This window comes from Meleagris gallopavo, chromosome 6 (genome assembly GCF_905368555.1).
Source record: "Meleagris gallopavo chromosome 6, MGAL_WU_HG_1.1, whole genome shotgun sequence".
Classification (NCBI taxonomy): domain Eukaryota; kingdom Metazoa; phylum Chordata; class Aves; order Galliformes; family Phasianidae; genus Meleagris; species Meleagris gallopavo.
In genome coordinates this window covers 17,283,849-17,306,763 of record NC_139409.1, presented here as the reverse complement: position 1 = coordinate 17,306,763, position 22,915 = coordinate 17,283,849, and the positions used below count along the sequence as shown (strand labels likewise).

The 22,915-nt window shown below is 43.8% G+C and overlaps 1 protein-coding gene across 5 annotated transcripts in view; it reads left to right on the top strand.

Annotated features, from left to right (window-relative positions):
• ARMC3 (armadillo repeat containing 3) overlaps positions 1-21,025 on the top strand; it is a 78,307-nt gene extending 57,282 nt beyond the window's left edge. For all 5 annotated transcript variants that reach the window (XM_085227271.1, XM_085227270.1, XM_085227272.1 and 2 more), the window contains one exon: positions 135-21,025. In XM_085227271.1, coding sequence (XP_085083397.1) covers positions 135-344 — 210 coding nt within the window. In that variant the 3' untranslated portion in view covers positions 345-21,025. The remainder of the gene's footprint in view (positions 1-134) is intronic.
• Positions 21,026-22,915: the final 1,890 nt, after the last annotated feature.

Genomic DNA, 22,915 nt, shown 5'->3' with positions numbered 1-22,915 from the left:
TTGGAAACACCACAGATATTTACACAGTCTGTATCAAGAAAGCTCTTTATGGTATTTCTTCTCTTTTTAAGCATCACTTGCTATCACATAAGCTAATTGTATTAAATGATTAACACCTTTTCTTTCTCTTTTAGGTGATAGCAGACAGACTTGGAATTGGCTGTAGTTTAGTTCGTGGCGAGTATAACAGAGGTTGGAATGAAGTTAAATTGGTTGATGACTCTCCTCAAGGAGTAACTGGGCTTCTGCTTCCTCCTCAAGAGTATATTGTAGATCTAATGTTTGTGCCAGGCTTTCTGATGAAACAAGAAAGCGTAGAGGCTGATCAGTACAAATATATTTAATCACACCCAAATTTCTCAAAAATAAGCATTTTAAGATGATTACATGCTATTATTTATGAAACAAAAGGGGGTTGCAGTCCAAAGAAAAAATATGTATTTCTACAGACATTTGCTGAAAGACGCTCTTCATTTTCTGAGAATTCACTTTAGATATCTGCATTTGGTATGTGGTTCTAAACATAGAATTAAACATATTTTACATAACCAACCTCAGTTCTTAGAAATTAGGTAGGGAGTGGAGACTATTAATGTTGATACTATATTAAGACTAAAACTAAAATTTAGTAGATCAAGAATATTTGATATATTGTGCTTATTAAATAGGTTTAAATTATTTCCAAACTACATTTTTTTTTTTCCTTATGGTTCTTCAACAGTGTACTTTCTGCCTCTGGGGAAAACATTCCATTTATATTTCTTGGAACTTGCTATAATTATGGATAATATATTCTATGTAAAATTAAATACTGTTTGTCCTGGCACAGAGAAAAGAGATGATAAATTAGTGCTTGCAATCTCCCTTTAATTTCTAACTGTAAGGATTCTGTGATTTCTACCTTTCTAATGAATGTGAACCAGCAAAGCAGGAGACTGAAGGCTGGTGGTGTTGTCAGTGGGATTTTGATATGAGAGGACTTAATGCCTTGACCCTGCACACTTCTCTGTGTTTGCTTGTTCTGCATGTATAGAGACTGTTACGGCAAATAGGATTCTAAGTGGATAATTTCAGTCTTTTTAGATCAGTTTGCTGGCTCATAGACATTTCTGAGGGGTGCTTCTGTACCTACACCTAGCTACTGAAAAAGATTCTTCTATTTTCCCCAAAGTTTATGCAGAGGCAGCACGGATTGTTGGCAGCAGCATACCAGTGTTTCCATGCTTCCCCTCTGTCACCCTTGGTCTCTGGTCAGTAGTTGAACATCCAGGTTAATTTCCACTTGTTTTATCTTTATGTTAGCAAGGGACAACTGCTGTCTAATTCACGGAATTAATGCATTTCAGATAGTTTCTGATTTTACTAATTCACCAGTAGCTCCTCTGCATGAATCTGAGCCTCTTCTATTATGTGACTCCCTTCTCCAAAAATCCAACTTGTTATCACCACAGTGTCAAAATGGAGGCTGTGCAGAGGCAGCAGGCTTTTACTGGCTAGTGTGCCAACTTGGTTAAAATAGAGAAGTGCATTAATACACTCATTATATTCATAGCTCTCGTGGTAGTTTTTACAAAGCCATCTTCCCCCACAACTCACTGCAGTACCTGTTTTCTTCAGAAAACTTGAAAATAAGCAAAAAATTCCCCAGGCAATGCAAAACCCCAAAACAGCATGCATAGAAACCCTTGTATATGCCATCACAGCAAAGCAGAAGAATAAAGGAGGGCAAAAGTCTATCTGCCCAAGTCGCCTATCTCCAGAAATGATCGATAAAGCAAAGGTTAAGAACACGGCACAAATACACTTCTGCATTTCCAGAGCAGTTTGCAGTTCAGGGGCTGTGCCTGACGCAGATGTCACCGAGGGGAGGATCACAGGGCTCTGCTCCAGCACCTTTCCATGGGCTTTGCTAGACTGCTGTGTGGCTGTGGGGTGTGATTGTTTCCTGCTCTTTACCAGTATGGCCATTAGAGCAGAACTTTGCTGATAAATGAAAAGCTCTTTAGACCTCTTAATGAGCTAATTATTTTTCTATTATAAAAATGCTACCTCTGACACTGAAAGATATCAAGTATTTTGGGATGACTACCTGGCCTTCCTTGTCCGCTATCACCAGGCAGGATTCACACTTCAGATACGGGTGGTGTATGTGCAGCAGTGCCAGCAATGTGGGGGCAAAAATGCGCTCGTGTGTGTCTTTGACCTATAAAAATGTTATTTGTAGGACATAGCAGGAACTCATGTGTTGGAGGCTCAGTGAGCTAGTAAAAGCTTCTTTCTCATTAAGGAGGGAGCCTATTTGCATGCTAATTAACCAGCCTGCTCTTCCAGCTCATTGATGTTTCACTGACATGCTGAGATGCCATCTATGGAAACTGTGTGCAAAGCAGAACCAAAGACAGCTCCTGCTTGAAGCTGAATAAATGCTGAGGGACATTTATTTAAGGCAAATGGCAGGCTGGAAGGTCTGACCTCCCCGGGCTGGGCAGCCGCAGCCAAAGGCCTGTTTTAGACTATGAGACAAAAAGCTCACAGCTCTTTAGTAAAAGACTCTCCTAAAAAGTGCAGAGCTGTTTGGTTGTGCAGCCTTTTCTAGTCTTCCAAAATCTGCCTACTGCTTCCCATCGCTCCCTTGTGACTGCTGCAGAAAACTGCCGGATACAACAGATTCCTATATGAATTCCATAGCATGCAACATATTCCCCTTTGCGATGCTAGCATCGCGCAGGCTTGCTCCAGAGCACTGTGCTGCCTTCCTGTGGAGCAGGAGCTGCTCCAGGGAGCCCACACCCTGCTGCAGTGGGCCGAGCACTGGCACACCAGAGAGCTCCCAGCCTGCAGGCCCTGCTCTCTGCTGCTCTGTTCTTCTTTCTCGTGCTGTCTCCATGAGACGTCCCTAAACTATCCCATTGTTTATGATATTAGCTTATTGTGTTAACCTATGTCCTTCAACAAATGAGCAGCTCTTTCTAGTTATAAAAGGATATAAGGTTTTGGTGGTAGGAAAAAAAATCACCAAAAAGTGTAATAGCAATGGAGTGTATTAAATTCCTTTTTAATTCAACTTCTCTGCACAGGAAGCTTTTAGTGACAGAGCTTGAAAGAAGAGTCTTTAAAGGCCAAGTGTCAAAAGGATATTCTAGAGTCAAAAGGATTTTCAAAATGTCATTAATTTTAATTGGCATTAGGGAACAAATTAGAAAGGATATAGGTGGAGTTCTGCTCTGTGATACAAGAGATTTCGTTAATGACATCTAATATCTAAAGTTGAAAAAGTAGTATGTTTTCTGATAAATAGGCTCTCTTCAGACACAACTTACCTGTGGTTGATTGCTGCTGTCATACAGCCTCTTCTCCAAGATAACAGCAATAGAATGAGAGGGAATGGCCTTAAGTTGCACCAAGTGAGGTTCAGATTGGATGGTAGGGAAAGTTCCTTCTCAGTAAGAGTGGTGATGCATTGGCACTGGCTGCCCGGGGAGGTGGTGGAGTCACTGTCCCTGGTGGTGTTCAAGAACTGTGTAGATGTGGCACTGAGGGATGTGGCTAGTGGGTGTGGTGAGAGTGGGGTGGAATTGGACTAGGTGATCTTGGTGGTTTTTTCAGCCCTGATGGTTCTATGATTCTGTGATTCTATCTGTGAATCCCTCAAGCAATCTTTCCAGTCAGAACGACTTATCACACTGCTCCACTCTCTGACACAGTTCTCTGTAGATATTCTGGAGATATTCAAGTCTTGCCTGGACGCCTACCTGTGCGACCTGGTGTAGGGAACCTGCTTTGGCAGGGGGGTTGGTCTCGATGATCTCTAGAGGTCCCTTCCAACCCCTACAATTCTGTGATTCTGAGATTCTTATTTCTCAAATAACAAATGCACTTAAGGAAATCACAATCTGTTACTAGATAGCTGGAAAAAAAAAGAAAGTTTTCCAAAGCTCAGGGCCAAACAACTCATTTTGAGATACTCCCGTCTTCCTGACCTGACCCATGTGCTGTGAATTGGTCCTTCTTGGTAGATTGGTTCCTGCGCAGTGGCAATGGGCACTCAGCCCCTGCTCTTGCAAGCCAGCAGCACTAAGGTGGAGGTGAGTGAGCAGCACAAAACCAGGGAATGGCTCCATGCATCTTCAGTGAGTCAAGGGGTTTCACTGTGAATTGGAGGAAATGAAGAGTTTTAGGGTATTTTTCATCAGCTTTGTTTTGTGCTTCTCCTGATTAGAAAATGCATTACAAGTATGTCTTTTGGGGATCATCTGAGAGAGAAGGAAAGGTTTGTAACAGCATTTATGTGAATCCCAGATTTAACGATACAACCAAATGAATGAGAGGGAACGAAGCCTGTTCTGGTGAGCCCCGTTCCTCAGGAGCTGCCACTCACCAGGGAGGAAGAGAGCTGTTGTTGGGGAACACAGCCCACTGGAGGGAGGAGCAGAGCTTACCCTGCTCCTCAATCATTTCTATTTCACTTTTTTATGATGCAGTCGCGAATTAGTTCTTTCTGCATTTGTAATTAGAGAGTAGAGCAGATGGTCAGGGTTTAGTTCAGGGCGATAAATCCATTAAGATAACCTACAGGAAGCTGCTGCTGCAGCAGTTGCCAAATAATTACTTGATGTTTTGTTCAGGCTTTGGGCACTGGGTGGAAGGGGAAGCAGCATGGTTTTTTACTGCCTGAGCTACAAGGGATGAGAAAACACACGCATGGCTGTGGGGAATGTGTTATTCCTGGCCATGCGGCTCAAGAAGGATGAGTGGGAATGGACTCAAGTTGCACCAGTGGTGGTTCAGGTTGGCTATTAGGAAAATCTTCTCTGAAAGAGTGGTGAAGTACTGGAATGGGCTGTCCACAGAGGTGGTGGAGTTACCATCTCTAGAGGTGTTTAAAAAAAAAAAAAAAAAAAAAAAAAAAGGGTAGATGTAGTACTAAGGGATATGGTCTAGTGGGCACTGTTGGTGGTAGGTAGACAGTTGGACAAGATGATTTTAAAGGTCTTTTTCAACCTTCATGCTTGTATGATTCTATGAACGAAAACCGTGTAAGCATGGATTTGGGTTTGCGGAAGGATATTTGTGTGATTTCTGCACCTTAGAGCTCCCTGCCTGGCTGGATGGTGACACTCCACTTGTCTCCAGAGCTGGTAGCTGAGGCAGAGCTGGGCTGGGACATGATCAGAGCTGTGATGGACATAAGCACTCTGTGCACCACTTTAAGTAGACACTGAGCTTTCTGGGAGGGACCCATTCTTCAGCTCAGTGTGTCCATGCACCACAGTCAGAAGGCATTTGTAGCAATAAGCCAGCTGAATCACAGTTTGGGGATAATTTACTTTAAATTTTACATACTGTTGCTAGGGGAGACTTTCAGCTGCTTCCCCTTGTGCGTAATGGGGAAAAAAAAAAAAAGAGGAAAATTAAGTAACAACTTAATTGGCTTTTATAGCAGTCTGCAGGGGAAGTGCAGGCCTGTTCTCTGCCTAGCTACAAAGCACGGTGTGTGCCGTAACCAGGGGAGGCTGTATTACTGGCATGACAGGGCAATGATTTTTTATTAAAAAAAAAAAAAAAGAAAAATCAGAAAAACAAAATGTCTCCATTTGAGGGCTGCTTTCTGCCTGGGAAGGACTTGTGAAGTGGTTGGAGGGTGGCAGGTTGGGCACTGGGTGAAGAAGGGGCTGGCGGCAGCCAAGGAGCTGCTGTTCTGCTGCCTCCTCTCACCTATGCTCTGCCCAGCAAGCAGAGCTGGCAGCCAGTGGAGTGCAGAGCCAGTGGGGTGCAGTGATGGGCCCTGCAGCATTGGATCCCACAGTGATGGGTCCTGCAGAGGGTGACACAGCTCTGACTGCAAAATCTCAAATGTGAAATGAGGATGTTGGCATTAGCTGGATCTGCATGTCCTACCTTTGTGCTCACAGTGATCAACAAACAGCTTGCAACGTTCTGGGCAGTAAAGAGGATGGTAGGCCAGGGCTGATGAGCGTGGTACCTTCTGCTCCCACTGCTGCCCTGCTTGCACAGGCCAAGTGCTGCAATGCCACGCACAGCACAAGGAAGAGGGCACAGCAACAGATCTGCTTTGTTTCATTTCTCACTGCCTTCAAATTGTTGCATTTCGCAGTAGAGTCAGCAACAGACAGCAGTAAGGAAGATATTGACAGTCCATTTTTTATTGAATCTTGTCTTCAAAAATTCAACCAGCGGTTAAATCAATGCCAATTACATTAAAACGCACATGTTTCAAGACTAATCACTTTCTCTTACTCTTCTTCATTTCCTGGTACCTAAGGCAGAGCTGCTCTGACCTGTCTGTTGGGGGCTGGGGACAGGGCCAGTGGCAGAAAGATGCAGATAGCACACCACCTTCAAAATTACTTGATCAATATAGCGAAGAGCAATGCTTGTAATGTGCATTTAAGAGAGCAAAAGCATGAGCATTTCTGCATGCAGACCCTGGCCTTGCTCTCTGTAAAACCAATCCATAACAGCCACAAACAGATGTCTCGACAGGATTTTTTTCCCTGGCACCAATTAGTGTGCACACTAAATCTTCTGGCTGCAGCACAAATTCAGTTGTAATCTGACAGCAGTAAGAGGTGACTGACGCCTGCCCAGCTCACTGCTTTGGATGCCCCGCTCAAACAGGAGTGTGTTCAAACAGAACTGTTTTGAGCAGTATAGTAGCTCAGTAGCTGCTGGTCACAGTGCTGATCTTTTTGTTCACAGCGTGATTTTATTTGCTTTCAAAGTTTTTCTTAACTCTGTCCATGTTTTTTATTCCCTCTGAGGACTGGCCTAGGATTCTTTATGGTTCTGTCTGTCTGTGTATTGCATGTGCTCATGTTACACTTGTCATGGATTTAATTTGATTCTTGTACTCAGTAGTGCCATCATTCTCAGTCTTCCAGAACCTCATTCTACTCTACTGCAGGCAAGCTAAAATTATTGTTGAAAAATTTTAATATAAAGACACTATTCAAAAATACCATTCAGAGATCTATGGCTGTGGGTAGCAAAGTGTGTGGGAGGATATGGACAGGTATCTATCATGGCCTGTCACCTCCAATGGCTCTGGAACGCACCCTTGAACAAGTGCAGAATCCTAAAAAGCAAACAGAATGTTTCAGAAAGATATTCCCTGATCCTGGCAATGCCAAAGAGTCATAGCTTGCTGCACTTTTCATCATCCGAAGGGCCAAGGAGTAATCAGCAAAACTCACTCACATTTCAGTAGTCCCACAAGGCCAGTGCAACAGTCCAAAGGAGAGTGGAGGCTAACGGGGTTATCATGGCCTCAATGAAGTCATGTCACCACTGAGTGCTGCCATGTTGGACGTGCTGGAACTTCAATATGAACTGGAATCAAAGGCAGCCAGGTGGTATGCCCCAGGGTGCTGCAGGGAACACGGGCACTAAGCGTGCTCCATGGGATGGATTGTGCAAGCTGTGCCCAGGCCCTTGTCTGCACAATCAGAGCACTCATTCCAGACAGCAGATGGAGGAGGAAGGTCCCTCTGCAGAGCCACTTTGTGGAGCCCTGTACCAGGGGTTTGGTGTTTGGAATCCTGAGTGTTTTGTAAGTTCCTTGCAGGTGGTGACTCCAGCACTGAAATCTGGGTGGGTTATGTCTGACTGGTGTCCAAGTTTCTGGGGCAAGGGAAAGTCTTCCCTATCAATCCAAAGGCATCCCTCCTTCATTTCTTTAAGGTTGCTAATAATTATTCTTCAAAGCCCCACTGGGAAGTGCTTGTTTTATGAATTTTTGCATGTTTTCAATCTGATTCCTACATGCTTGATCAGAATGGCGATTGATCTTTAAAGATCTACACTATTGACCTATCTTTTTTCTCCTGGGATCTATCTGAAGAACATGGAACCAGGAACACATTGCTATGTGTGCAGTGCACCCTGCCCAGGTAACATCCCCATGATCTCTCAGCATCCTGACCACATCTGACTGTGCCAGGAGGAGCTGTGTCTATTCAAGGGAGGAATGGAAAGCTGAGTTAGCAGAGAGGAGCAATCCCTTGGTGCTGGCGTGCTACTGGTGAGATTTCCAGGGTGCCACAGGTGCATGCTGTGCCTTTTCCCCACTGCTGAAAGTCTCCAGCAGCCAGCAGTTATTGCATCAGAATCTGCATTTTTCTCCTGTTGCACTCGCTGCTCTCTCTGGCTTACAGTAGTTCTCCATTTAAGAGGTCCCTGAGTTACAGACTGCTACAAAACCCGTGTGTCTGTGCTGGGTATCACTGCATGCTCGCTCTGGTTTTGTTTCGCATAGCCATCTCCTGGTGCTCAGGACACTGGCCTTTCCTCTGCCTCAGCACAGCTCTCGCTGTTCTCATTACTGCCCTCTTTGTACCAGAGCTTGAGACCTTGCAGCCCCTCCTCCTTCTTACTCCCTAAAATAATTTCCACTATTTTTGCCTTTTTAGTTGCATTTTACTTTTAAAAACTTGCCTGTGAATGGCTGTGCCATTAACCTCTGTGCTCTTCACAATACTGTATACTTTGCAACTTCATTAAAGTCCGAGTAAAAGGAAATAGAGTGCCTCAGTGTAGGATATGCAGATGGTGTTCTGTTCTCTGTAGCTGAACCAGAAAAGACAGTTCCTCATTTTTGATCCAGAAAACAACCTTTGTACCTTTCCATCTAAGATGTCAATGAAATATGGCCGATATGCCCTTTTTTTGGTGATTCTTTTGTGACTATTTTAAAGGATGAATCATACATCAGAATATCAGATGGAAAGCTGAGGGGTAAGATATCTGGGTAGTAAGGGAGGGAAACAAGTAATATGGCTGTATTAAAAAAAAATAAAGCTTATATATATATAGATATTTATATATATATATATATATATAAAAGAAAAATAACATTAAAATTAGAGGCTGATAACTGTAAATAGTTTGTTGTTGCTATACAAACAAACAAATTCCCACTGAGGGGAATTGCTTCTGCTGCTAAACTAATAACCATCCGCCAATATAACCCCAACAGCCGTGCTGCTTTTTGCATCCTGCTCTCAGAGGATACAGCTACTTTGTTTAAAGCATGAAATAATGCAAAACCTTGCAGGATGATATAGGAGATCTAAAGAAAAAGGAAAGAAAGGGCCTTTTAAGGAAATTGAAAATGGTTAAGTGTGCAAAGTGGCCTGAAAATATTTTTTTTTCCATGAATGCATTACGTTGCAAAGGACACCAACAATCAGGGGAAAATGGTATTTGATAAGAGATTCATTCATCGTGCTTATTTCCCAGTGCATTAAAAATGTCCTTTCTTTTTGAAATGCATTAGATCATTAACTACAGGTAAACATGAAGCGTTTCCTATTCTCCTTCCAAGCATATACATGTGTGTACGTATTTATACCTTAATTTATCACCTTCTGCTACCAAATTTTCATTTGAAAGAGTTATAAACACATGCAACAAACCTCTAGCCTGTAAAGATAGCAAATTGCAGTGCTTTAATGAAATCTCAAACCCTCACTGAGTCATAAACCTACAGCTGAAATTCATACAGCAAAAAGCACTTTTTAGAATTATCTGGATTCCATCCAGGATGACTGAAATAGGGATCAAAGTAAGTGACATGTGCTGGAGGAATGGTGTGTTGAAGGCTAATCTAATGCATATGTTTAGGGAGAGTCCATTTATCCATAAATTAAGTGGTGAAATACTTCAAAGGACAAATATGATCTTGAACACCAATATTTTGGGATACTAAAATGTTTCTATTAAGGAATCTAAGGGATGTTACCATTCGTAAAACCACACAGAGACCGTTTCCATGCAGACTGGTTTAACAGCTCTGAAGATTGATCCGTTAGCAGAGGAAAACACCTACAATGGAGCCAGGTACTGTGAGTGGCAAGTAAGGGATGGAGTCAGGCAGGGTCGGATGCAAAACCCACAGAGTTACAGCAGAGAGAGCTTCCTGGGCTTTGCAGGGTTTCAGAGGGAGCCTGGTGTGTCTTCCCTATGTTTGAATCAGCAGAAGGGTCCTTGTGTCAGCAAATGAAGAATTCCTTTTGAAGGTAAAAGGAGAATTACACAAGTATGCACCAGGGAAATTCAGGGTGTGGGGGTGTTTCAGTTCTCCCAGGTTAACATTTGGAAACTTGTGCCCAGCAGGCACGGGGTCTGAGGGATTTTGAAGAGCAGAGAGACTGCTTTGGCTGAAAGAAATAAGTTGGACATAAAGATGAGAATCTGCAGAGTACGTTTGCTCAGTGCAGCTCGCTGTGTGTTCTATTTTTCCCTGGTTTCATGGAGAGGGGGAGGAAGCAGGACATTTCTCATGTGTCTTCACAGATCAGTGTAACAGCCTGCACAGGAGCCCCCTTGGTCACCTCTGTTTGCAAATCCTCTTTTATCTCCATAGTTACACTGCTCCAAGAAAGCCGCATCCGGTAATTACAAAATGCACACTGAAGCCGTAATGCTGTTCTCTGGGTTGTATTTGTTAAGCTTGTTGGCCAGATTGTTTATCGTGTCTCTCTAAAAGGCTCTTTTAGAGAAGATTCTAAGACTTGTCTTCACTGTATTAGGATCCCACCAAAATACGCGTGTTTCTTTTCCCCACTGCTTTAAATCGTACATGAGCGATGTAGTCATCTCCTCTCACATCAAAGCTCCCGCTGGTGTCTCCGTCCACCACTAGGTGCCAGTAGGAGCATTGCTTCAGGGAGACGGGAGGCTGAGATGGGCGATCTGAGGGGCCGGCTGTGGCTCTCCACACATTTCTCGTAATGGTGTGTGAGTCTCTTGTGTGTGTCTCTTCATTTCTGTCTCTATGTCATCTTACAGCAAGGAGAAGGGAAGAATAACTCTGCTTGCAATTCACTTACCCCTATCAGTATCTTTAAATTGATGGGATTTTCACTTTTCTGCCTCCTAAACCCCCAAAATATCTTCTGATCCTATTTACGATATGGTTTAGGTTTTAATATGCAGCTGAGCGGGATTGGTAATCCTGCACATTAACAGGAGGCACCCACAAGGGGATAATCTGTAGTGCTTTTTCTTATGGCAATGGATATCTCTTGGCAAAGCAAATCTTGTGCTGACAGGATTTTCCCATTAGTGGGTTAAGCTTTGAGCAAGGCCCTGGTTTATTTACCAGCTGGGCAGTGGCACTGCTGGCTGTACGCAGAAGTCCCCATTCCCCAAGGAGCTGGCTTGGTGGGCCACCACAGCCGCTCTCCGTACTCACTTTGGTTTTGTGTCACATTTTGTTTCTCATATAAACTCTGCTCTCAGAGGTTGTGCTCCACTGTGCCAGGCTTTGAGCTGCAACTTCACAGGTGTAGTTCAGCTATCAGTGTATTTAGTTACTGGAAGAAAAAAACAAACAAACAAAAAAAAACTTACAAGCTTTGTAACATACCAAACTGTCAGTGAAACAGAAATGGCAAAAGTTCCTGGTGTGGGTTGGTTGAGAATTCCCTTTGGAAAAGAGATTCCAACACAGTTCAGTGCCAGTGAGAAAACTTTGACAGTGCCAAGTATTGTTAATATCAGTACATGATGAGGAAAGAAGCTAGAGCTCTTATTAAAAGCAGACGGTTTTGTGGCATCTCTGTTCTTAATCAACAAGAATGTCTGGTTTCCACTATAGTTCAGAAAATAAGTACAATTATGAGACTGGATGGCTATTGTTTTCTGAGGCATATGAGGCATCATGGCAGACATGAAAGCGATACCAATACTGGGATATGATCAGACAATGTGCTGAGATCTGTAGGAACACAAGTTGTCTTCTTTGTGACAATGAATGAATCCACCTGAACGCAGAGAATGGTGGCAGTGTTGGAAAAATTCTGTCCCCTTCCTGATATAAAATATGTACATGAGTAGAGTTCTAAATATCAAGAGCATACGGTTGGTTTTGAATGGAGAAAATGGTGAAACTGGTGAGAGTGTAGCTGTTCAAACAGATCTGAAGGCTGGAACTTAGAAAATTTATTCAGAGAACCTCAGGTGAGCTGCCAGAAGGGATTTAGTCCAACCATTCATCCCATTACAGAGTCAGTGCTTCCTAATGCAGTCCAATCAAATATTTGCTTAAGACGTTCTTTCTTAAAATCCACATCCTCATGATGTGATGAGGTGGATTGCATAGGTCTTCCAACCATTGGTTAGGCCCTGGGGAAAAGACTGAGTTCTCTTTGCAGTAGTGCAAGCTTATTGCTGTTTGCCCTGCAAACATTGTTCTCTCATTTCATAGGAGCTGCCCTTCTAGGATACTGTCTTTATTCCCTCAGTCATCTCCCTCTGACACTAGAAAGGGCCAACCCCTTCAATCCTTCTACTTTATGTGGTGTTTTGCAGAGGCTGATCCTTCTGCTGCCGTCTTTTCTCTCCTTTCAATCGATCCTTTTTCTTGAAGCACAGTACGAAGCTAGACACGATGCAGCAGCTGGGCCCAACCTGCCTCAGCAATTAGAGACTGTGTGGGTGCTCCTGCCTACACACCTTCACCTTTCCACAGCCCATGACCCACACATGCATTGTGACCTGTTGTAACACCCACGGGCTTTCATAAAGATCTTGCCACCACAACCATTTCTTCCCAACCCTAGATCTCTGCTGTTTATTACTTGTTAAGGTATGAAAGTGTGCACTTGAGTTTAAGGAATTGCATCTTCAGGAGATTGATCTACTTGCCTAACCAACTGCTAATTAAGGTTGCTTTTTATTCTGTTACTCTCCTCCAGTGGTCTTGCAGCCCCTTCTAGAAGCATTAGGTATCATCTGTGAACATCAGAGCCGCTCTCTATAGTCAGTTACCACAGTGTAGTTCATGTTTGCAGTAATAACAGGTTTGGGGTTTATTTTCCCACAATGCAAGAGACCTTTAGCCAAAGCAGTCCTTTCTGTGAACCATAAAGGCAGAGCCCTGAAGAAGAGCCTAACTAAAACTCTTCCAGGAAATGGAACCTGTAGAAGCATGGAGTCTTTCTTCTTTTAAATCAGTGACTTGCATTCTGTATCCAGTAGCAGAGCTGAAGTAGGATTTGCTCCAGGAACTTCCTCTTATAAAAATAATATTATAATAATGTAATGATCTGTGTAGTAACATCAGACTTCTGTTATCACTTGTGTGCTTCAGAATCTGAAAATAAAAATGAATGTGAAGTTTTCTGTATTTAGGGAAAAGAAAAAACAAACAAACAAACAAAAAAAAACCAACAACATTAAAATACATATTCAGTAGTGTGATCCTTTTGTTGAAAACATGCCCAGCCTGTTCTTCCTTGTACAAGTTTGTAAATACTTTGTATTCCTCCAAGCACTGTCACTGTGGTTTGCTGTAACAGGAAAATAGATCATGTTTGTTAAATTGAGCTTTCCTGCTTTCAGATTTTTTCAGCAAAAATAATCTCTAAGTCAGAACATCAGCTTCATGAAACTGGCTGGGCTTAAATGCCTCCCTGCTGAGAGTTACTAGGCAACATCTCATTTGGCTTCACCTATAACAGGCTGTTTCCATTCTCCCTGGCTCTGTTGCCTCAGTAATAAAAAGGGTGTGTTCACTTACTTAGTCCTGGTGTAGTCTTGAAAGTGTTTAATGTCTTTAAAAAGCTCTAGTGCACTGAATGTACCTTTCCTCTTAATCTTGTGTCTTTGGAGCTCTGCATTTTTTCTCATTCTCCCTGTGCTTTCTAAGCAATTTCATAACTCTTTTACAAACATCAAACAGTTACGGTGATTATCATAGCCAGCCTAACACAGAGCTTCACCAGAGCCCTGGAAGGTGTGAAGCAGCAAGAATGGCTGCAGCTACTGCTGTGGCACAGTGTCACAGCTGGCAGTGGCTGCATTGCCATCAAAGGTGGCTGGGCTTCTGCATGCAGCCAGGTGCTGGCAAACCAGGCAACACCTGCCTGAGTACTGAGATTTTGGCTGGGATATCAAGCTGAAGTGCTCCTCCTAGCTGCACATGCATCCTGTCATGTGTTAACACTGAGTATCACTTACCTGGGTGGGATTACTGCAGGGTAATGACAGCGGTTTTAAACTTCTCTTAAGTTTTCCTTAAGGCATGCACAGTCTTTGTGAAGATCAGCATAGATCAAAATAGGCGGGATGAGAACTGGCCAAATAAACACTTCCTACCCGTGCTCAGGGACACCAGACCTCGCTGACACCTTCTGAAGGTGAAAGAGTGAACGCCATACCAACAAAATAGACAATGGAGCAAAGAAACTACATACCCTCAAACACTTGAGTGCAGATTGCACTCAGTTTAGCACCTTGAATGTAAGCAGCCAGCAGAGACCACCTGTAGTGAACTGTCACGTTAGCGTTGGCTGGGAAGTTTGCCTGAGTGAGAGAGCACTTACACCTGTAAACACCATAGTGCACCTGGAGGTAAGCAGCTGCTGGAGCCTCTTTACTCATACAACAGAATAACCTGAGAAAGTCCTGTGAGGCTCGGGTTTGGTTTGTGCAGTGTACAGGTATGTAAATACATGCACAGTCCCATAGCTTCACAGAGAGCACCTGGCCTACAGTATATTGGTATATCACCAAGCAGCAATGTAAAGCGCAACTCTGTTGGCCCAGAGAAATCAGTGAGCTAAGCAACTTTATTTTATTTATTCAAATTAAAGTACCAAAACAAGGTTTGGCTCCCATTATTTTTGTAAAATTAGAGTGATGGCACACCACCTTTCAGAGTAGCTCTGCCCTGTGGTTTGAAGGAGCTATACTGACAGACATTCTATATCCCACCCTGAACACTTCACTGTACCTCTAAACGTGTTTGCACGTACCCATGTGTATATGTCAGTAGATGTATAGGGAAAATGATCTTTCTTTGTAAGCATGGTCATCCTTTCTACTAAAATGCAACCACACAAATAAATGTGAAAAATTGAGATAGTAGGTAAGGGAGGTAAGAGTACAAATTTCTTGAATTAGCTCTCCTGATGCTTTGTTTGTTTGGGTTGGGTGTTTTGGTGTTGGTTTTTTTTGTTTGTTTGTTTTGGCAATCTGCCTCTCATTCTGTGCTGCATCACTGATTGGAAATGGTTGCACAGTGACCTCATGTAGCATTGGGTGTATAAGACATGGCTTTCTTCATCCTTCTTTTTGCCAAATTATCACTTGCAAAAAATTATCTGGATCAAATGCGGTACTATTTAGTACTCCTTTATAAAATCATCTTGTGTTTGAGCATGTCTCCTACAAAGATGCATTTATACAAACTAATGTTATGTCTATAAACAGAGCTGTTGACATTAATGGTCTCAATCCCCGTGTGATGTGAACTGCTGGATATTCAAGACCTCTGATCCTGAGATCTTTGGGATGGAAACGGGATTATTTTCTGTGCCTATAGTACCAATCCCAGCATGACAGACCCAGCTAAAGGCCCAAGGTGTTATGATACACTATAAAAGACCATCATAGGCTGGAAGAATTCCCTTGTGCATCTTCACTGAATTTGTTCCATATTTATTTCCATAGCAAATAAAGAACAGTTGCTTCTCTGAGCTGAACATAATCTGCCAGGCAACTGTAAATCAATTTTCCATCTTTACATGCAAGAAATCTTTCAACATTACTATTTCATTAATTAGTTTCAATTATGATACTTTTTCTCCCATTGTGTTTTTAAATAACCTTTTAACAAACCCTAATTTATTTTTCTATATAATTCTCAAGAGATTTTGACTCCTTAAATAAACTATCTCAGACCTTCCTTAGTCCTTGCAGCATCTCTACAAGTAAGTAATTATTCTCAGTTTTGCTGAGGGAAGACTCAATGAGAATAACTTCATTGAGTTGCTGAAGACTGCAGCCAAGCCAGAATTAGACTATGCAACTCCTAATGGTATCCAGATTTTCAGACATTATTTTTCTAAAACTTTTTTGGCACTTAATTGTTTGGAGGGGGTGAATTATTGAAAGAGAGGAGGTATAATTTAGCACATATTTTTCTAACCGTGGCATCAAAACTACACAGCTAAGCCAAACAGGGCAATGTTGGCATATGAAGAGCAACACTTGACATCTTTTTCAGAGCAGAGGTGATACAGGCTTGGTTGGGAAATAGGCGGCTGTAGCTTCTAGCTGTACTGCGTATTTGCATGCAGCCCAAAATGTATTTTATGTACCAAGAGGATGTACTTTATAATGATGTACTTTATGTTCCAAGCCAGCTTTAGATGAATGGAAATGGTGTGAAGCAGATTGATAACAGTATTTTCCTTGTTTGGGAGGCAGCGTGGCTTTCTTTGTGAGCTCAAAGAGAGACAAGGAGAGAAGGAGCAGATTACTTTTGTATTACTAGCAGCTTCACCTTCCTTTCACCAGAAACATCCATTATGTTATCCACGTATCCACAGAACTGCACTGATGCTCTATCCTGTGGCACCATACTGCAAACCACTTGGATTTTCCTTCAAGTTTGTTGACAACCTAGTCTGATTGTGGTTGGAACTGGAGAAGGAAGACTTCTTGCTTTTGAGCAAGATGGTGAGGGCTTAGCTAGTCCTCATGTTGGTATTTCCTGGTCTTCAACATTGGTAGAAGAAACAAATCCTGCCAGCACAACAACTGAACCTTTCTCCACTCACTTAATGACTTTTTGCACTGGGAAGCCAAGTGTTTTACAGCCATACTCCCGTGCCTTTCCCACTTCCTGCCTTACCCATGCCATGAGCTGTGGAAACACTACACCTATAGCATGCCGTGTACTGCTCAGTACCCCATCACCTCATGGATTTCACAGCTCTTTATGCATAAATAATGCCTAGCCCCAGCCTTTGAGGCAGTGGTAAGCCACACGTCACAGAATAGGAAGCTGAGGGACAGCTGTGGGAAGTGACTTGCCCACAGCTTCCTGGGGCAGGGCAGGGAAATCTAATTACAGAAAGGATTCTCAAAAGCTCTCCAAGTGTGAGCTGCTGCCAAAATTCACAAAGGCAGAATAGCTTAAAAACAAAGCCCTTATTGAAGAAGTGGCCAGATTTTTTCAAGACTGAAAGAATTTGTCTCAAGGCAGGTGTGTCCATGGGGACTGGTTTTAGTAGCGCTGAAGAATGTGTGTGGAAGGGCAGAAGAAAGAGAAATTCATGCTCATTCTTATCATTCATTTTGCTGTCTTCTCTCTTTCTTCTCCCTGCCTCCCTTTAGCTCTATGATATCCTTCCTCTCTCCTCTCTAGAAATCTCTTTGTAGTATCCCCCCAGATCTGTCTTTCCTGACTGAACTCACCCTCATCCTGTGTCAGAACCGTCTTAGCCTCCATCCCTCAGTCCACTTCCCCTAGTGCCAGAGATGACCAAACACACAGCCAAGTGCTCACATCTGAGTCAGCAGCTACTTGCATGCATCGGGGGTGGCTGTGGGGACCTGGCCTGCAGGTTGCAGAGGTGCTGGTAGAGCAGGTATCAGATGTGCTGCTTCAGATCCTCTTCTTTGCACACACAGTTTGTCAGCGTTTACAAAGTGATTTCCTGAAAAAGTGTCATTTACAGAGAAGCTGCTACAGCAACTGGGGAAAAAGATACAATTCACCAATGATGCTTGAGTATCCTGCTCAGTTCTGGAGACCAAGACTCTGCTGTCCTGATGCATCACTGAGATATAGAAATGTGGATCTGGGATGTGGAGCTGGGTTCAGATGTCATTTCTGAAAGACCAAAAGGCAGATCAGGACACTTATAATAGGAAGAAGGAACAGGAGAGGATATTTTGCACAATTCATAGAATCTAAAAATCATACAATTGTGTGAATTGCACAATTCATAGAATCTGAAAATCATAGAATTGTAGAATTGACATTTAAGTGTCATCTGGCCCAATTCCCCTACAATGAACAGGGACATCTACACTAGATCAGGTGCTCAGAGCCCCATCCAGTCTGACCTTGAGTATCTCCAGGGACGGGGCATCCACCACCACTCTGGGCAACCTCTGCCAGTGCCACACCACCCTTATTGTTAAAAACTTCTTCCTTATATCCAATCTAAATCTCTCTTGGTTTAGTTTGAAACCATTTCTCCTTGTCCTACCATTACAGATCCTGCTAAAGAGTCTGTCCCCTCCTTTCTTACAGCCCCCCTGTAGATACTGACAGGCCATCATCAGCTCTCCCCAGAGCCTTCTCCAGGCTGCAAAGCCCCAGCTCTCAGCCTGTCCTTGTAGAGAGGTGTTCCATCCCTGGGTTCATTTTTGTAGCCCTCCTCTGGATGTGCTCCAACAAGTCCATGTCTCTCCTATATTGAGGACTCCATATCTGGACACAGTACTGCAGATGAGATCCCACAGTGCAGAATAGAGGAGCAGGATCACCTTGCTGACCTGCTGACCATGTTTCATGTGATGCAGCCCAGGACAGTTGGCTGTCTGAGCTGTTAGGGCACATTGCTGGCTCATGACCAGTACTTGTTAGGGAAGGGTCAAACATCGCACAAAGGAGGGCACTAGAGTCCAAAAGAGATCATGAGAATTAGTGGTTTCATTTCAAGGAGGAGTCAGAACTCAGGCATGACGAGATGGCCACTAAGAGTGATTGTTGGCAGCTAGAGAGTGAGCACTCAGGAATGGGGTGCTGAGATCAATCCTTCCTGATGTGACAGTCTCTCAGGGAGAGTTTTGACTGAGCTATGTGATACCTTCACATTTTCTTGGACTGCTGAAGGAGAAAGCCTTGTGAAGGGCTAGGATTTGAGCAGAGCTAGAAGCAAGTGTTCCTGTTTGGGAAGTTTAGGAGATTGACCACACTGTTAATCAGAATACCAGGTGCAAAATGAACTCTCACACATCCATTGCCCCAGGAATGACCCTAATCCCAATCCAGAAAATCTTCACTCCCTATTTTAGGCTTTACATTACCTTTTAGTCCTGGGCCTCTCCTGAATGCACTTGGGTATTCATGCTTGGGTCCATTATGAACAAAGGTCATTAAACTTTGTCATGTACAATGTCTAGCTGGAGTTTCCTTAGGCCCCCAGAGAAGGAAAAAAAGGGGCTCCATAACACTTCTCCTGGCAATAGTCCAAATAGCCGCTTGCCTCTGGGCTTGGGCTGTAAGGAGGGCATTTTCCAAAAACTGATCACATGTAACTTTCAGTGACCTTGTAGCCTTCACTTTACTTTTATGAATGAATCTCTATTAAAAGCAGGGGGTAAATGTTTTTTCTTTGTCCCTCTTTCAGTTTACAAATTTGTCTTCTCCTATAGCCAGCTGTTAAAAGATTGGTTCTGCCCCTGCTTTCACCTTTCCTGTTTTATCAGCTAAGACGTCAAACTGAGGCCTGACCACTTGGTGTTAAAGATCCATGGCTCTTTTTGTAAGGCAGTGGCCTGGCCAACTCTAGACTCTAAATGCTGCCTTGTCTTAGAGTTTGAGTTAGCCTCTCACATCCTGAATTGCTAGGCGTTGTTGCCTTGAGCAGTGAACAGCTTCTATGTCCTAATTCAGGGGGACAGCAGTTAGGCAGTAGGTGAAAGAAACTGCACGTACTTCTGACTTCCTAGCGCTGCTAAGAGGCTTAATTTTTTTTAGCTCCTGCAAGTTGTTTGTTTGACATCCACTGTTGAAAGGGGCTGTAGAAATTCCTATGATGGGTCATTATTTTGGCCCTGTTCTGTTGCCCTATCAGCCTTGTTTCAATTTATCTTCTTTTCTGCAAGATTTCACCTTCTCACACTTCACCTGCCTCAAGAACAAGCAGAAAGTGCCAATAAGAAAACATTGCCTAGAACAGACAGTGAACAAATCACACCAAAAAGGTATAACAAAACTTCTCCACTCTGCCCATGCAGTGGTATTTAACAAGTCATTGAGCACCTCCCCACAGATAACTACAGCTGAGCAGAGGGGTTCAGCTCTGCTTGTGATGACTTCCCAGCCTGCAGCAACCACAGTGGTGGCTGCAAGGGCCTGTCTGCTATCAGACCGTCCTACTGACTGGAGAAGGACAAATGAGACCATTTACTTGGACTGTGGGGGGGGCAGCAGCCTGTGGGTTTTGGCATGATGCAGACATGATTATGGGGTTGACATGCACTACAGCAGGAAGACCTCGTGGAGTGAGGTGTGGTATAGGGAGTAAGTGGGAATGGAGGTGGAGGATGTAGTGCAAAAGAGATGGTATTCTTATTAGGAAAAACAACATGGTATGGTTTGGGGATGCTGCTCTGTGGAGGTACATGGATGGATGGATGGTTTTGGAGAGGGTAATGGTGACTTCTCAGGATTACCTGCAAATACTGTTTTAAAAACTTTACTTTTATATTCCAAATCTGGTAATTTTATTTTAGAACATAGAGCAGCTCAGATGGCCGCTCCGCAGTGACGTCTAAGGTGTGCTTGCTTTCAGACTTGCTACAACCCTAGATCATCTAGAAAAAGCAGCTTCCCACAAATAGATTATACAGACCTACTTTCTCTCTCCAAGTCTTTCTCCACACAGTGCTTTAGGTAGGTCATATATTGAGAGGGGAGGCTTGTTATCTACAGTTTGCCATTGCATCAAAGGAAGTTGCAGATGCTCGGCATGGATCTGATCCAATGCTCTTTGAAGTCAATGCAAAGCCTTCCCTCAGCTCCTCATTCAGTTCCCCTCTCTCAGTAGCTCCTTATGCAAATCATAGTCTATTTTGTGTATCTCTCCAATAGAATCAACATGTTTCTCCCAAACATATCCCTTTGGAACTGGATAGCAAACCTTTCAAAATTCTTGGCATTCTCTTTTTCTGATGAAGCATGACTCGAAAGCAAATTGGAACCAACCAAAGCAGGGGAAGAAGCAAGCCCTGACCCCACAAACCTGTGGAAGTACCAATTACTGGGAACTATTATCATGCTGACTGCAGTAGGACTGCTCACCTGGGTAACAGCCAGGAGAAACAGGCTTCAGAGAGGGACCTGCTGAAAATCAGACACAACGAGATGAATGCAGGCCACTTGACAGCAGAAGGTTGTCAGGAAGCCAAACGGGAAAGAGCTGCCCAAACATAAAATAAAATCACCTACATTTTCAAAATAAAGAAATAAATGAAATCATGTATGGAACTCATGTATGAAACTATGTATGGAGCATAGAAATCCTAGAAAGTTGAGGGCAAACTGATGAAAAATGAGGCCAAAATTCAGAGTAGAGGCTAAAACTACAATCTGGGGCAGCCGCACTCACGATGGCAGGGATGCATCCTAATGCTTGTGCCTTTTAAGACAGTCCTCGCGCATTCGTGTGCCAGCAGCCCCCTTACAATTAGAAATCCAGGATACAGATGAAAGCAATAGCAGGTGGCAATGTAATTGCTATCAGCCTTACATCTGAACCTCTCGTTTGCCACATAAACTCCCTACAGCTGCCTCTCAGCCCTGTGTCTTAGGACAGGTTTGAAGAAGGGTTGGAAGTCTGCACTCTGCCCACGGTGGATGGTGCCATTTGGAGGAAGGGAGGAGAGGGGCTGCTTCCCTTTTTCCATTTGCCAGAGCAAGACTGCAAACGTCAGCCATTTGGAGGGAGCTTTTGGTGACACTAAGAACCTGGAAAGGCAGAGAGGCCCTAGGCTGAGGCGCCGCAGAGACAGGCCGTGGGGCGCAGCGCCATGCCGGGCCGCTGCCGTTCCGCGCTGCGTCACAAGATGGCGGCAGCGAGCCGAGGTGCGGCCGGGCCTGCAGTGCGGCGTCGGGATTTGCGGGCAAACTGGCGATGGAGTGCGAGGCTGCTGTGCACACAGCGCCTGTAGCGTGAGGGGGGATTCTCAGGGCTTCGTGGAGTTCCGCTGCAAAACCTGCCTGTAGGTTTGGCTGCCATCTTCGGAGGAGCTGATATGAAGCCAAAAGCTGTTTTAAACCTCTCTCAGTTGTGCTGTGGTATTTTGCTGACCACCTGGTAACTGGTGTGTTCCCTTAGACGCTGCCAACAAGCATGCCTACAGAACACACTTCAGCCCAGAATTGAAAGGTCTGGGCAGATTTATTTGCAGTTCATTTTCCTGTCTCCAGAAATCTCTGTGGCGTTGGCCTCCAGGCAGAAATGGTGGAAAGCTGCCAGCTCTCTGCTGGTATTTTGGTGATAGACAAAAACATTCAACTTGAAATGCAGAAAGGCACAACTTGAGGGAGCAGCATAGCTTGCAAAAGGAGATGGCAACTCTGGGCACTGGAACAGGCAGCCCAGAGAGGTGGTGGATGCCCCATCCCTGGGGACATTTCACTGTTAGGCTGGATGGGGCCCTGAGCACCCTGATCTAGCTGTAATGTCCCTGTACATTGCAGGGGACTTGGACTAGATGGCCTTTAAAAGATCCCTTCCCACTCAAACAATTCTCTGATTCTGTGACAGACAAGGGAATTAGGCACTCGCCAAAATGAAGTGACATGAATATGAAATTTGGTAAGTAACTGGGATAGATGATGGAAGAAATTTGGGTTGCACCCACTGTGAGCATTCAAAACATGTATAACCTGGGTGATTTTTATGGCTTAGGCTGTATTTATTAACATGACACTTCAAAGCAGTGAAGGTGTGTTCACCATATAAACTCAATTTGGTTTTGGTGGCAGGAAAGAACTGGTGGCGCCATAGCCAACAATACATCCTAAAATGTATTCTTGTCTCTCAACAGCTATTCCTAAAGAATTGAAACCTCTCAGAATCTAAAATATAGGGAAGCAGCATTTCTACACTCTAAGGAACAAGGAAAGAAAAATCCAGTGTGTGGGTTCCCAGGCAGAAGTCCTGGGAATGCAGAAACTGAGCTGTAAGGACCTGCAGAGGACTTGAAATGAATGTTGGCATGGCATACAGAGGGCAGTGAATTCACACGCGTTCCCCTAAGCCTTTATGTGCCAGCCCACAGGGCCAGCTCTGGCTGCCCAGCCCCACTGCGTTAATTAAGGGATTCCCACTGCCCAGGAACAGGTGCAGCCCCACCCAAA